At 34.3% G+C, this 16,718-nt stretch overlaps 1 protein-coding gene across 1 annotated transcript in view; it reads right to left on the bottom strand.

Moving 5' to 3' along the window:
* Nucleotides 1-1,477: 1,477 nt before the first annotated feature.
* MEOX2 (mesenchyme homeobox 2) overlaps nt 1,478-16,718 on the bottom strand; it is a 50,322-nt gene continuing 35,081 nt past the window's right edge. Inside the window, exons 2-3 of the mRNA XM_080929279.1 lie at nt 11,783-11,955; nt 1,478-2,840 (exon numbers count right to left, since the gene is read on the bottom strand). Of these exons, the coding sequence (XP_080785405.1) occupies nt 2,616-2,840; nt 11,783-11,955 (398 nt within the window). The 3' untranslated portion in view covers nt 1,478-2,615. The remainder of the gene's footprint in view (nt 2,841-11,782; nt 11,956-16,718) is intronic.

Raw genomic sequence — 16,718 nt, 5'->3', positions numbered from 1 at the left:
TATAACAAGAACACATGCTCCACCATGTTCATACCCACCTTTTTTATTATAGCCAGAAGCTGGAAAGAACACAGATTTCCTTCAGTAGATGAATGGATACAGAAATTATGGTATATTTACACAATGGAGCTATTTATACTGCTCAGCTATTAGAAACAATGACTTAATGAAATTCCTAGGCAAATGGATGCACCAAGAGAATATCATCCTGAGTGAGGTAACCCAGTCACAAAGGAGCAAGAATAATATACAGTCACTGATAATTGGATTCTAGTCCCAGAAAGCTCTGAATACCCAAGAAACAACTCACAGACCAAATAAAGCTCACAAAGGAGGAAAACCAAAAAGTGGAAGCTTCAGTCCTTCTTAGAAAAAAAATAAGTGTATAGCAACCTCTCAGAGTGTGGTACACCTAGACTTTAAATCTTTAATAATTTTAAAGCTAAGAATGTAGCCTGGTGTCACTTCTTGGTGTTTAAAAATCATTATGTTTAATTTTACACACAAAGAAAACTTTTACTATTTCCATGTTACATTTTATTTTATATGTATTTTATGTTCATTGTAAGTAGAAAAGTTTTCAGTGCATACTATCAAAACTTTAAAAAATCAAATATTGAGGAAAATACATTCATATAGTTTTATGCAAAAATGCTTTTAAAATCTGTACATCTATCTCTGTTTTTTGTTAAATAGAGTTGTTTAATAAAAATAAAAATATGTTTTATGACAATAGTCAAGATTAATTCTGAAATATTGTTTTATAGTGAGATGACAGCTTTTACACAGATGAAAATAATACATTATTTTCATGAATACTGTTGGTTTCACATTAGGAGAAGTAACAGGGTCTTGTCTTCCAACATACTTTCACTCTCTCAGATGTGACAGTTTTTTCTTTTACCAGCAATGTCCTTGAGAACTCAGAGCTCACATTGATTTGCTCACTTCATAATTCACACTACAGCTAGAGATCATGAATGTGACTATTTGTAGGCTAGTCATGCACCTTCATAGCAGGGGACATATATAGCACGGATGAGTCTTTTAGCTTCATACCAAATACTGAAAAATTAGATAAGTATAACAAAACTGTTGGACTAATGCATGTACTTTAGCCATAACTAGTGAAATATGTTTCCATTTCATTTACCCAACTGTGCTTAGTATGTGTTCTTACAAATTTTATGCCATAATTAACAACTTAAGAAATGACGCATCTTGACTATTTCATTACTCATATCTATTTAGATTTACACAAAAGCAAACAACTCCAGATCTTCTTAATTTATTTTTTTTCAAATTTACTAAAATTAACTTGGCATGCTGGATCCAACCTATAATTCCAGCACCTGAAAGGCTATGAAGAGAATGTCAAGCTGAATTACCAAATAATCTCTAGACCAGCATTGTTTACAAATAAAAGAATAAATCTACTAAACTCAATGAAGTAACAGTAAGGAGACAATAATTATTTCAAAGATCATTTATTTAACTTTTTTTTACAAAATACAAGGACTTGTTCTGCATGAATATAGAGCATATGAAAAATAATAATGTATTTTTGCTGAGTCTATTTGTCAGATATTCAGTTTCTCATCTATTCTCTTGAAAAATTAGCTTTCTTTGGCACTTGGTTTTATATCATAAACAATGAGAAAGTAACCTTTTCCCTGTTAGTTGAATTCGATCTACTAAATATTAACAATTTAAAGATATAAAATCAGACATCTGCCACACAAGATTCATTCTTCAAGGTAACTGATTTGTCTATGACCCTAATATTTTTTGAGATATAAGAGAGGAAGGCTGGAGAGGGGCTAGGTGTGTTCTATCATATATCTGCAGCAGTTGATAGTCAATGCAACAGAAGATTTGTTTTGTCTGTGGTACAAGAATATGTCCTATCAGACCCTACTGCATTTTCTCTACTTGAACACCAGTAAGCACATACTGATTGTCTCTGACTGACAAAATGTATAAAAATACAAGAAGCTGGCTGTATTTGTCAATGGGGAAGCCTATTTTCATCAGCTAATATGAATGCATTTGCTAAAGTTAGTGAAGACAGAAAAATGACTTAAGGGTTAATATATACAAAGGTTCAGTACATTTTTATATCCACTTGGTGATTTCAGGCACTGTGGCTGTTCAAGATAAACTATTTCATGGGTTAACTTGATAGCAGTTTAATTTTCAGTGCAAGCAAAAGCAAATACCGGCCCAGTGTCACACACGTGACCTGGTACAACTGGAATGTTCAAAGCATTTTTATTGTTAATGTCTTCACTCTGGAGACATCTTGAGTAAAAACGTCTTATCAAGTTTGCTCTTGGTAGCAATTTAATTTTCAGTGCAAGCCAAAGCAAACATTCATCTCCCTCTCTGTCATATATAGGACAAGTATATTTGGAATACGTTCACTTTCTCCAATTTCACTGTGGAAGCATCTTCAATAAAAGGCACTTAGTGTAAACCTTCTATCAATCATGAGAAACAGACTTGGGATGCCTGCGTTTAATTATAGTAAGCGACATCTGCCATGTAAACGATGCTTGGGTAAGATTTGCCATCACGCAGTGCTTTCCTGAGAACGGAGCTGGTCTCTGTCTGTATCACAAGTGCGCGTGCTCAGAGCTGTGGTCACTATCACGGCTGTCATCATTTGCTAGTGAGTCCCCTGTCTGCTGGAGGGTGGCTGCCCCGATTCCTGACAGCTCTGACGGAAGAAGGGTTCCCTTTTTCACGTTCACCAGTTCCTTTTCTCTGGCTGCCGCTCCTTGTTGGCCCCCTTTGACCCGTTTCCACTTCATTCTCCTGTTCTGGAACCACACTTTCACCTTCAAAAAAAAAGGGGGTGGGAACAAGTAAGTCATCAAAGGCAATAGAACCTGGTTCCTCAAGTGCCTGCACACAGATCTCTCCATGCAGGATTGCACTGAGTCACACTGTATATGGTTAGTACACACAAACAATTATAAATTCCAACATAGGACACCAAGTTACCAATAGGTGGGGAAGCTTGCTCCGAAGCATAGGAGTGAAGTTTCTCCATCAGTCAAGGAAAGTACTATATTTACCTCTGTCAAAGTTTACACATTCTTCGAAACTCACCTTTGACTTGAACATAAAATATTTGCAAGTTCATCTGTTTAGAAATCTGCCTCTGAAAGGGCACTGCTTACTACGAGCATCCCCGAACTTGGAAAGGCTTGCATTATCTCTCAGCATACCCATTCAGGTCAATGAAATAAAATCGTAATTGACCCCAGTAAAGGACCAGATGCTTTTTGATTTAAATGGAATGATGTCCCAATAAAACTATCATGAAGAAGAGTCTCTAGCCCATGGCTGCGGAATTGGCGACTGTCTGTGGGACCTAGCACAGTTAGCTTCCTGATACTCCACAGGAAGTCTATCTTACTGGTCTTTTTTCTGCTCTTACCTTTCTTAACGTTTACTTCAGAAATATCATTTAACAATTCCCAAAGTATGTAGCTACAGTAAAATATCCTCAGTAATTACCGTGGAACCCTCATGCGTGAATTACCCAGAAACTTCCTCAAAGGACTCAAGAGAATGTGACAATCCAACTCAGTACAAAAGGGAAAAAAGGTTTCTCTAAGTTAGCTCCCTAATTGATTAGGTCATGAAGTCATATTTATTAGCTTATTTCCCAAGATCCTGATTTGTCTGCATGTTTTCTAGTAATAGGACTACTTACTAGGTCCTTATTTTGCATTTTTTGAATCTGTACTAATGTAAAACATCACCATGTTTATGATCATTTTGACTCTTTTGTTGGGTATTCCTCCTTCCTGGTTTGTTCAACTCTTTACAATTAAGTTTGTATTTTATAGAATTTTTTGGAAGCTACTCTGGGCCACATTCTAAAATAGTCTAGCCCCTTCCCACTACCACCATGCCCTTGTAAATTCATAATTCATGCTAAGAGACATGCCTTCAAAATAATTTCTATACCTCTGACAAAGTTTTTTTTAATGTCTAATAGAAAAGTACCTGGCTCCTCTGTATCAAAAACATTTGGGAATTTACCACATTCTAAATTTATACTAACACACATGCTGCAGAGAAGTGATGAGTTTCATTTACTCAGTGGTGGAGGAAAGGTCACTGAATTCTGTCAGCATTTACATGCAGAGCCCATGTGGCTGTGTTGTCATGCCACAAAATTACTTGAAGAAATGACACATTCTTCTGAACTCTTACACTTTTGCTGGTTTGGGTAATCTTATTCTTCTTTTCATTTTCTAGTCACCAAGAGTGGAACCCTAACTTATAAGAAATTATTTTTCCAACAATTTTACACTCAAAGGAAATCTGAAGTTGAATAACTTAATCAGAATATCTGAAGTTCTTGAACTCTTATAATTTTATCAATACTTTGAGTAAAATTTTTTGTTCTGCTATATATTATCGAAATATTAGGTGAATGAGGGCTTTCACATTTTCTTTTCTTCAAGCTAAGAGAGATCTCCAAATATATGACTTAGAAATTGAAATAAAAATTTAATCCTATATCCTAAGAAAGAGAGTAGTGTGAAAAATTTTAGTTAGTTAAAATATTATCAATAAAACTTTATATTCTCATCATACATTCACAAGAAAAAGAAGGAAAAGAGAAGTTAAGCAACCTTGTCATAACAAAAATAACTACAGCAAAATGTAACTGATCGTGGTCATAGCTAATATGCAAGTACTTGTTAATAGTTTGGGTTATTTTTATTAAGTTTCTTTATTCTCTCATAGTTGAGAAATATTTAATATTTATGATTATATTACCTGGTTGATCAAACAAAAATTTGTATGACAATTCTTGAGCAATATCACAAAGAAAACAACCAAGACATTTTATGATTGTTTCAGAAATCAATTTTATTGTTTTATTTTGTTTCTGTTTCATTATTATTATTATTATTATTATTATTATTATTATTATTATTATTATTACTACTATTATTTTGAGACAAGGTCTCACTACCTATGTAGTCTACTCTGTAATATACTATGTAACTCAGACAAGCTGCCAACTCTTGATCCTATTTCCAAGCCTTCCAATTACATGGATGTCAGTCATGTACTGCCCATCACATATTTAGAAGTCATATTTTTTATTTTCTGTGAACATATTGTTCACATGAAGCTTTGTCTTAGAACATTGATGAACTACTGACTTCCAATTTCTTACATGGCTTGTTAACTTGTCTTCAGGACAACTCTGTATGCACAAATGTCCTCTTGGTCCATAGTATGCCAATAAGGAAAGAAAATTAAATATGAACTTGCAATGTCAATTTCAAAGGTACCTACAGGCATATTAATTGTTTAAATGATTTATATAAATCACAACTCATGTCTATAAAATACTACAAATGTGTGTTTATTGAAGAGAAAAACAGACAAAATTCTAAACATCTGCATCAAAACTGAAAATTTTAGTGCCCTAACCAGATAGATGTCTTCTAATAGCTTGAATTGTTGACTTAATGTTATATTTTCATTATTATCTGGGCAACCGAAACAGCATTTTCATTATCAAACAAATATTGAATCATATCTTTATTATGAGACTTTAGTCAAAGAATAATTCAGAAATAAAATTTCAAACTTAATAATGCAATTCCTAGTGAGTAAATTTGGCTAATCTGAGGCACACAGAATCAATAGGCTCTGAGGAGGCATCAACATGTGGTTGGTCAGTGGTATCAGCAGCAGCTAAACTAGATAACTGGAACTACAAAAATTAAAATTAAAAAGAAGAACCAATAAAAACAGACTTCTCTTTCTGCGTTTTGTTGCATCAGACAAGGTTACATCTAGTTAAGAGAATGGGTCCAGCCCTATCTGCATGTGTCTTTCCTCAGTAACTGTGTTCTCTGCTATTGCTTGCTAGAGTGCAAGAATGTGGGAAGAGGGTTGGAATCCTTGCCTGTAAGGCTGAAGCCTAGGGACCTGCTCCTCATTTACTTCAGCACAGACTTTATAAACTTATGGCTCCACAATTTTGTTTCTGAATCCTGTATTTTCTCTGTTCATAGCTTGGGGTTCATTCATATTAATGTATTAAAGAAGTTTACCCTTTCATAATTTTGAACAAAGTAAATTTGGCTCTTTTTGTTTATGGTCAAACAACATAATGAATGAGTAGCAAATCACCAAGAAGCAATAAATAGAATGTCTCCTAGTATCTTTTGTCTTGCAAACACAATTGCATCTTCCACACACAAAACCAAATACATGTTCTAAATATGATAAAGCTACTGTTCATCATCACCTGAGTACAACCTAAATCTAAAGTAAAGGAAGTCGTTATTTTGTGGGTGACAAAAGTTTATTGTACTGACTATTTACTAGGATCCAATCAAACTAAATCAATATGTTGGTTAATTTATGTGAATCTTTCTTATCCTGAAGAATTAAATGAAGTATTTCTAAGTTTAGAAATAAAAGTCTTTTTTAAAGTACCACACTTACTCACCATATTTTATACTTCACTCCATCCACAGTCAGTTTCCTAGTTTAGTGGTTCTCTACTTTCTTACAGCTACCACCCTTTAATATTTTCTTAATGTTGTGGTGACCAACAACCACAAAATCGTTTTTGTTGCTACCTCGTAATTTGTCTTTCTCTATTTTTATAAATTGTGATGTAAATATCTGTGTGTCCTATGGTCTTAGGTGATGCCTCTGAAATGATCATTCAATTTCCTGTCAGGTCACAAGCAACAGGTTGAGACCCACTGTTCTAGTTGATGACAAATCATACCTTGCCTTTCAAATAGCTGGCATACATAAGAAGCATTGGTCATTATTCTTACTCTAAATGACTTAAATAGTGCTGGACTCAAAGGGAGATCATCTAAAACACTGGCTAAGCAGGTAGTCCTAAGTTATCTCTCATAGCCTATTTATCTAATCAAAAAACAAATCACAAATAGGTAAACACATCCATATAGATTTATAGAAACAAATCTGCAGAGGGACAACCTATAAAAATTCAATGTAAAGGACTAAAAGTTGAATGTATGCTACAAAAGATAATTCTTATATTAGTCAAAATGTATAGACATTAGGCTATTAATAATTTATGAGTAACAAATAGAAATCAAATGTCTCTCACTTCCACTAGGTGACATTTTCCCTTATCTAGTCAGAGATGCCATGAGTTTAATGTTTTGACTCAATTTCAGCTCTTTCCAAGACTGCAGTATTGAACCTCTGTTCAGCTTTGTGAAGTGGAAGTGTCTGCATGCCTGTGTTTCATAGCCTATACTCTATAGAAAGTCTCAATTCCAGTACTTCAGTTCATGCTACTCCTGCTGGTTCCCTTCTTTCCACCCGAGATACTAGATGTCTGGCAGGAACTTTATCTATCTACATCTGGATAGAGACCAAAACCAAGAATAATTTTATTTTACAGCTTAAAATACTTTTATCAAATTGAACCATGTTGGGAAGTAGAGCTCCTAGTTTATGCTGAAAAGCATTAAAAGATAATTGGAAAATCTATGCAAATCTATGCTCTGTGGGACTATAGAGTCCCATGAGATTTAATTATGGAAGGCAAGTGTGTGTGTGTGTGTGTGTGTGTGTGTGTGTGTGTGTGTGTGTGAATCTGAAACTCATTTAGAAGATTTTATGCTTCTTGGGTAGGAACTGTGAAATGTTTTAGCATTTAATATGTCTCACATTTTTCTAAGAGAATTTCCATTGTTGAAAATCTTTGTAAAAACATCTATGTGTCTTTCTAAAACATGTGGCTTATATATTAATCAATAACATAACTATAGCAAAAGTATCTCTAAATACTCTACTCTAAATAATATACATTGTATAGTCAGTCAAGGCAAATTAATATTAAATCACTACAATGATTTACCTGATAGCATAGTAGGCCTCAGAAAATTAATAATTATTTATCTAAATAATCATGCTATGACTGTAAATATTACAATTTTCTATTTAAAGAATTATTTATCTGTATTTGAGAACAGAAAACTTCTGTCAAATCAAACTTTTTATATAAATATTGAACAATGCATGATTAGATATAATGTTTTAACATGCATATCTTAGATACTTTTCTTAATTTTATTTTATTTTAGAATATGTAAAACTAATTCATGTAATATGAATGAAGAAAACACAAAGGCACAATTAAAACAAATGCTCGTAAAAATATATTGGTTAAGATGTGGATTGCATAGTGAATTCATTTTGCTCAAAGCACAGCACTATTGCAGTGATCAGACTTTTCTATTGCAGTCTCAAGTCATACATGGAAATTCTCACTATGCTCAATCTGATGACATTAGAAGGAAGGTCGTTGAAACGTTAAATCATAAAGGTAATTACTTTTTCGGTTCCTTCTCATGTGAAGTACTTCCCATTACTCAGATTGACATTAGAGAAGTAACTTCAGAGATAGTTCAACCATAGAGTCAGACTGAGAAGAAGCCCGCCCTGCCTCCACCCCCTGCATTGCTTTGATCCTGGACTGTTAATGTTCTGAAATGGTAAGAAATACATTTAGGTAGTTAGAGTAATCTGGTCAATTGTATTTTGCTGTACATGTACAAATGATGAGAAACATTTCATCTGATTTTGAGAAATATGTCTTAATGGGTCACCACTATGAGCAGTATCTTGTGAGTCTAAGGCTGTGACACTAATAAGCCCAAAATTCAAAATTCAAAATCAAAAATATTTCTGTGGAAATGACGTCCTAACATTTTAGAGGTATTTGCCTGTAGGTCTACAAGAATAGAAGAGATTGTTGTTGAGTCACTGTGTGTGCTTTATTCTGATGAATTCAGCAGAATAAATTCTTCACATAAAACACAAATAAGCTTCTAAAATTTAGTAATTTGAGTCAGTAGTTAAAAATTACTGTATAGGAATAAAGTATTTATATTTGATACAAATTGTAATACTCTCTTCCAAGACCACAGCTAAATTTACTAGGCTGTGCCACTGTTAACATGTGTTCACCTTTCCTATCCTGTGAGCTACAGCAGTGACTCTAGTCTTTTTTTGACAGGATTTTCTTTCTAGCACCAGCTCAACAAATATTTGTTTTACCAATGGATTGATCCAACATGCCGTGAACAGGAAGCCCCCACCATGTAGCTGTCTTGTTCAGTGTCTACTGAAAATGCTCTTGTTTCCACAGTGGTTGGTTAAGAAGAAAGAAACATGCTTCTTTCAGTTTATGCCCAAACAAGATTTTTCTAATGTAAAAAAACAAAGTTCTAAGTGGCCAATCCTAAATGTTCCTTAACTTTTTAAAATTCAAAGTCTGGCATTTTCTGACAGTGTTCCTCTAAATCTTTAATTTTAATGAAAAATTTACATTCTGATGAACATGTTATCTTTGCAGTTAACTTACAACTGCCAGAAGAGATGGGCAGAATAGGAAACAAAATGCACAATCTCACGTTTTTAATTATTTGAAAACCTGAATATTTCCCCGAGTTTGTTTGTTTGTTTATTTGTCTAATTATTTATTTTTATTTTCTGGCTTTCTTGTAAGACCATTGCTGGCATACCACTAAATGACTTCTAAGGATTCTTTTCTTTATGCAAAGTGTGGGTGGATGGATAACTTTGAACAGGAGACACTGGTATATACCAAATACCAGATAAACAGACAGTTAAGGAACCTTAGGGAATGAAGTTTCTTCTCAGTGTTTTCCTGGGAGCATTTGCTCTGAAGATTCCCAGGTTGCTGATTGGAAGACCAACTGGTCTCACAATGGCTTTAGCAGCATTTAGCACTGGATCAAACGGTGCTGTTCTGGGATGGGTGTAGGAAATGCTGGGAAAACCATTCCAAAACCCAGATCCACAAACTTGTAAATAAACTTAGGGCTGTTTCTGAATGCATGAATACTTGAGATAGTTCGTTACACAGAAAAGACATGTTGACTCAAAAACTGAAGCGATATTGAAAAACAGTATGACTGAAAATAGGGCACATATATAGTTGTTGCATATAATTCAATATATCAAGTCAGGTAGGAAGAAAGAATAATTAATGAAAATACCTTTGACATGCCTGTTAGTTTGCAGAACCTCTTCGAAAATTAATTTGCTCTTAGACAAGTTTGAAACCGGTTTTCTCTGAGCAGATGGTAAAAGTTAATAGGCCCCCATTATGAAAGGACTAACACTATGAAAAAGCAGAGAACTTTGCCTTCACTCTTGGTGAGAATTCAGTATGATATCCATCATGGTATAGATGGAAAGTCAATCCTAGTTTCTGATTTTCTAAAACATGGGGGTCTTTCCTTGAATTCATGGTTTCTACATAAACTAATTGGTAATTTTTCTCCTTTAATTTTCCTGTCTCCAGAAAAACACATAAAAGTAGATCAGCTGTCATTATATAGACTTTGGATCCTGCTTTCTGAAGAGCCAAACACTACACATAGACAAAGGAAACTGTGTGTGATTCGGGCAAAGAAAAAGTGGTATTCTAGAGCTCAGGAACTAGTCATAATATTTAATAAAATATAAACTGCCAATCAATAAAACCACATAAAAGTTTTCCTTTGTATGTTTTCTCAAACAAGAAAAATCCCACAGAAGTTGAAACATAAAAATGAGCAGAAAGGAAGAATATGATTTAAGAAACTGGATAAAATTACTTGCTATCATAAGGAGTGTAGTCATTTGTCCTCACCCTGTTGATATTTCCCTGGTCGGTCACTGTGGGACCTCTGAAGGAGGAAGGTACAGTGGGAGAGGAAGTAGAACTCTGGCTCTTATAATTTTACTGTCCAGAAAGATGTTTGCATTTGCCTTTTGGGAATGTTACTCTAACTAGCAAGACTTAACCATCTGCATGCCACATTCTCCTCAGGTAAATGTGCATTTATACAGGGAATACTCTCTGAGTGCTAACAGAGCAAGTTATTTTCCATCCACGTAAAATTCAGCAAAGGCATCTATAAAGCGATCTAGCTCATTTTGCTCTAATTAATTGAACATAAGGATCATTACTGCTCAATACATTTTTGAGTAGAGAACAGACTATTGAATTCCTAGAATAAAAACAGTTTTAAATATTTTGATACAGAGAGTATTTTCCAATGATCTATGTATTTTTTTGCTCCCAACCATTACCCTGTCTTTTGAACATATGCTACAGTCCTGATTATTTCAAAACATGTGGAAATAAATGGAAAGGTAGAAGTCATTTCCAGATGAACACATTTTCAAAGTCAAGGACCTGCCAATTCTTTATCACCTCCTGTGGTTAGTAACAGCACCACATGCTGAGAATCCAAAGAAAGTGAGCTCTGAATTTGTAAAACTTGTGTAGAAAATAAACCATCAAGAGTTGTTTGGGTTCTTTATGCTATTTAGTTTTAAAGGTTAATGTTCTATTGCAACATGACATGGCCTATTCTGACCTGTATAGACAACTAACCTTTGACTAAACCAAATGAGGAGCGTTTAAATATAAACACAGGAAGTATTTCACCATTTGCCCACATTATTTAAAACAAACCGTGTTTTTAAAGTCAACAGTAATATCAACATCATAAGCATTCCTTTTTAAAACTCAGTAAATGCACCTTGTATTCAAATATCTTTTTAACTTTTTTTTTTCATTTGGCTGAACAAAGATTTAATCATATGATAGTGAAGACTTCTAATTGGTATTCACAACTCATAAATTTGGATCATTCAAACAGTAAAAGATAGCCAGGATATAGCAAAATAAAAATCCATGCAACGAAAACACCCATCTTACCTGTCTTTCTGTGAGGTCTAGATTCACTGCTATCTCATATCTTCTCAGTCTGGTCAGATAATTATGATGGGCAAATTCTGCCTCGAGTTCTCTGATTTGCTCTTTTGTAAAAGCTGTTCTTTCCTTCCTAGGTTTGCTGTTCACTTCTGACTTGTAATTTCCTTCCTGGGAATCTAGGGGAAAGTGCAAGAAGATTAGTGCTAACATAGTCATGCAAATATGTGGAATTATGCTATTTACAGTTACTAAATAACTACTTCTCCAAGTGCTTTGCCAAACAGGCCCATCAGTGAACAACTCCAGTCAGACAGATCTCACACCTCCAGATTGTGATATAGGTCTGTCCTGTTTCTTCCTCTCTCTTTCATTTAAATATCATATATAAAATATTCTTATTTTTTGAACAAATTTTTAATCATCAAATACCAGAGACTTCGAATTTGTATTTGCAGACTATATATATATATATATATATATATATATATATATATATCCTTTCTGGTAATCATAACATTATTGAAAAAGTTCTTCATACATCTATAATATATGGACTGAACATAATTTCTAAATTGTATATTAGTACTGTGATAATAAATTAAACCAAATAATCATCAGAAAACAAATGCAGAAATAATTTTAAGGTAAATAATTCTAGGTTGACACTTGCCCAAATCTAAGCTGGTTTTATCAGAGCAGCAGCAATAGCAATGAACTCTCACCAACATCTTGACAGGTTGGCTACTCCCTTTACTGAAATATGTCAAATAGTAGTTTTTCCTGACTGCTCATTACATATGCCCACTTCTCCAAGTTGTCATTTACTTTCCATATTAGCTGGGATTCCCATCTCAGCTGGTCAAGGGAGTGTTTTAAGTCCAGGTCAAAAAATGTTTTGTGACATACAGCCTGATTATGCTATAGGAGGCTACTAGAACTCAGTGAGTTTATAACAGTTTCCAGCTCATTGGGAAGAATATTTACATGGTGTTAGTATACCTGGCTCCAAGTAGAAACATGAGTTGAGCAAACACTGTTTTAAACCCACACATTTGTCAGTAGCCACACTATTCTAACATTGTGCTGTTCTGGCGTGATGTAAATAAAATTTCCAAGTAACAAACTTTTCACCCTATGGACTATTCTGTCAGGCAACAAAGTCACATAGTGGAATATTAAGCTTTGGAGTGCCTCATAAAACTATTCATGCTCACATGAACCAAATAGTTTTGCCAGCTTGCAGCTATTCTCATTGAGGTATTGGCTGGTGATTCTTTATATGGATACAATAGCCTTTTCCACTCAGATAAGCAACTTTTTAAACTGACAACAAAACATCATTTTTTTTTTTTTCTCATGAGAAGTTCAAGTTGGGTGACTCACAGTTCACACATCCCCATGTGTACGCATGAATGTACAAACTCGCATTGAGAAAAGCCTATTAACTTGTATTTATTTTTCATTCTCTGACATTGATCTCCTCTAGGTTTTGAAATATTCCAGAGTATTTCATAAATATATCCCGTAGACACAAAATGTGTGATGTGTTTATAATACAGCCACTATGGCTAGAAATACATAGCAGTAGGTTTATAAAGTTAGTGACTGTATTTAAGCAAAAATCTGGCTATAATTCAATATATCAGTATACAAACAACTTGTGGAATGACTGAATCCCAAAGCAAAATTGCTAAGGAAGAGAAGTCTCTCAAACAAAGGAAGTGAGTTATGCACATTTATATTTTCAGTAATTGAAGAAACCACCATTGAATTGAAGCTAACATGAAGAGCAACAATTTGTTTCCTGGAGAAGAAAGACAGCTGAGTTAAGTAACATGATTGTCCCTTTATATACCGAATACTTTCATGGTGGTACATATGACTCAGCAGTACTATTAACTCTCAGGGTCCTAATCTTCCATTAAGACAAACAAAAAACAAACAAACAAACAAACAAACAAGCATGCTCTTGTAATTCCTTCTTCTGGACTCCGTTTAGTGTATTCTTGAATTAAAATTATTCCTTTGTGCTTATAAAACTAGTTATTTGCTGATCCTAAACCCCCACCATTATTTATCCTGCCTGTTTTTTGCTGGAGACATGGGTAGGAAGTTTTGAGGAGTCTTTTAGCAGATTTCATATCACCCGCCATGTTTCACAGCTGTTTTATTTTTTTTTTAAACTACTTTATTTTACAAAACAAAGATAAATGTACAAATTTTAAACTTTTTTGCTTAAAATTATACATTTTTGTCAGTACTTTTTTTCAAACATTAAAATAATTTTACATAAAACCATGTGAATATATTTTTTAGTCAGTACTTGATTTTTTTCAAGGGCTTGACAGTATGCATTGAAAACCTAATAGTTACAATAAGCGTAAAGTACATGCAAAACAAAACGCAACATGGAAATAGTCAAAGTCTTCTTGTTTTGTAAATATATGTGTATTTTTTCTGTTTTCTTTATTTCTTGGACATCATATAGTCTGTGAGTTGTTTCTGGGAAAGTGCAAGCCTCTGGGGTTAGCATCCCACTATCAGTGACTGCATATTATGTCTGTTCTTTTGTGACTGGGTTATCTCACTCAGGATGATATTCTCTAGATGCAGCCATTTTCTTAAGAATTTGGTTAAGTCATTGTTTCTGGTGGATAAGTAGTATTCCATTGTGTATATGTACCACAATTTTTGTATCCATTCATCTTCTGAAGGACATCTGGGTTCCTTCCAGCTTCTGGCTATTATAAATAGAGCCGCTATGAACATTGTGGTGCATATATCTTTGTTGTGTATTAAAGTGTCTCTGGGGTATATGCCCAGCAGTGGAATAGCTGGGTCTTCAGGTAGTACTATATCCAATTTTCTGAGGTATTGCCAGACAGATTTCCAGAGTGGTTGTATTAGCTTGCAACCCCACCAACAGTGGAGAAGTGTTCCTCTTTCTCCGCAGCCTTGCCAGCATCTGCTGTCATCTGAGTTTTGGATCTTGGCCAATCTGACTGGTGTGAGGTGGAATCTCAGGGTTGTTTTGATTTGCATTTCTCTGATGGCTAAGGATGTGGAGCACTTCCTCAGATGTTTCTCAGCCATTCGGTGTTCCTCAACTGAAAATGTTTTGTTTAGCTCTGTACCCCATTTTTAATAGGGTTATTTGATTTGCTTAATTAAAAATTACATTTAGTATAAATTTTTCTGGGTAAGATGCTTTACAATTATGATGTTAGAAATTTCCTATGTTAGGAAACATATCTATAATTCCAGATCTTCTGAAGAGGTTGAGGCCACAGGTTTGATACAAGCTGGGGGCTAGTTAGGGCTCAATAATGAGGCTGTCTAAATAAAACAAAATAACAGAGAATGAATAAAAATATCAGCTCTGGCTACAAGCCAGCGATTATGGTATGAATCTGTAATCCCAGAAATCAGAAATTAAGTTGCATATTAGAAGGGAAACAAACTGCAATATATTCATCTATCCCTTAATACATTGTGCATTGTTGAGTTATACCAAAGGAAAAGACACTTTGTGGGCCACTCCTATCCAGTATTGTGTCAGCCACTGGATGGAGTCATGCAGTATTATTGCATCTTCAGAGAGATCAGGTCAGAGCAAGCGATTTTCACAAGCTGAGGTCTGTTCATAACTTGGCAGTACCTATAATATTTGGACACTTCTGATTTGTATCTCTTAATAGAGCCAAAGAAACTTAGCTCCTTTTTGACATAAGACAACATGTGGATTTGTAGTGCCATTCTCCATAAGTTTGTGCCAGTTCTTTTAGTAACTTGGTAAATCTCATGTATGGGAAGGAGACAGGCCAGAGTTGCTTTCATAACTCAGTCAGTAGATTTCTCTGTGTGGCTTGCTTATTTCATGATTTGAGTCCTCATTTTGTCATCTCCATGGTGAGTTTACTATATTCTCACAAGACTAACAAAAGTGAACAATTGTTTTGTGTCCAAGGAAATGAATCATATGGGCTTTGGTTTCCAGTACTTCAGATGGGATTCCTAAATGGCTGGAATTCTTCCTCATGCTTTATTGATGGAGAATGGTTTGCTGTGATTAGTTTACCTGAAATCCAGTTTCAAATCAAGAAAGCATCACTCAATGCTTCTATGTATTGGATTTCAAAACTCTTTTATACAACTCATGTAATTAGTTGGCATAGTGATAATAGTTTGTGTATACTTCGTATCAGCAATGATGTCTTTAGGCATGATCAGATATGAAAGAGCTAAGTATGTCAATCATATAAAGTACAAACATAAAAGAATGAGGAGTAAGTATGATTAAAATGCATCATATGCCTTCGGAAATGTCACAATGAAACACATTGTATATAATTAATATGTAAAAATAAAATACAACAAATTTATAGGTAAAAGGTTAGAGGTTATGCCAAATAAAGGAGTGTATTCATAAAACAAGCATTTTTAACTATAGTACCATTTATATTTTGAGATATATCATTATTGTTAGATTAAATTAGACTGAAACAAACACATTCAAAATAAAGGTCTCAGTGACAGGCTGCTTCAAGACACCTCTCTGGTGTCGTCATCTAGTTTTAACATGGACACAAATTCTTTCCTAAACATGGTTTACCTTTTCACATTAATACAAATTGGATAATGCCTGCATTAAAATATGGCATTAACTGTGGTAAAATGTTCACACAGATACTTGATAGCCAACATGCCAGTCACAGACTTTAAAGTTTAAACCTAGTCTCTGCTACAGATGTGCGGTTTATACTTGCTATTTATCCATTACTACCTTCTTAAGCTCCAATGCAGAATTAAGTAAATGTGTGAGTCATTTAGAACAGTGGCTGCATGTTGGAAGTCATGTATAGAAGATAGCTATCATTAAAGAAGAACTACTAATAAATTAAAGCTGTGGTCATTGAAAATGACACATTTGAGAGAATTA

This window comes from Micromys minutus, assembly GCF_963924665.1.
Source record: "Micromys minutus genome assembly, chromosome: 1".
NCBI lineage: Eukaryota > Metazoa > Chordata > Mammalia > Rodentia > Muridae > Micromys > Micromys minutus.
The sequence above is the reverse complement of the archived record's forward strand: the minus strand, read 5'-3'. Positions and strand labels throughout refer to the sequence as shown.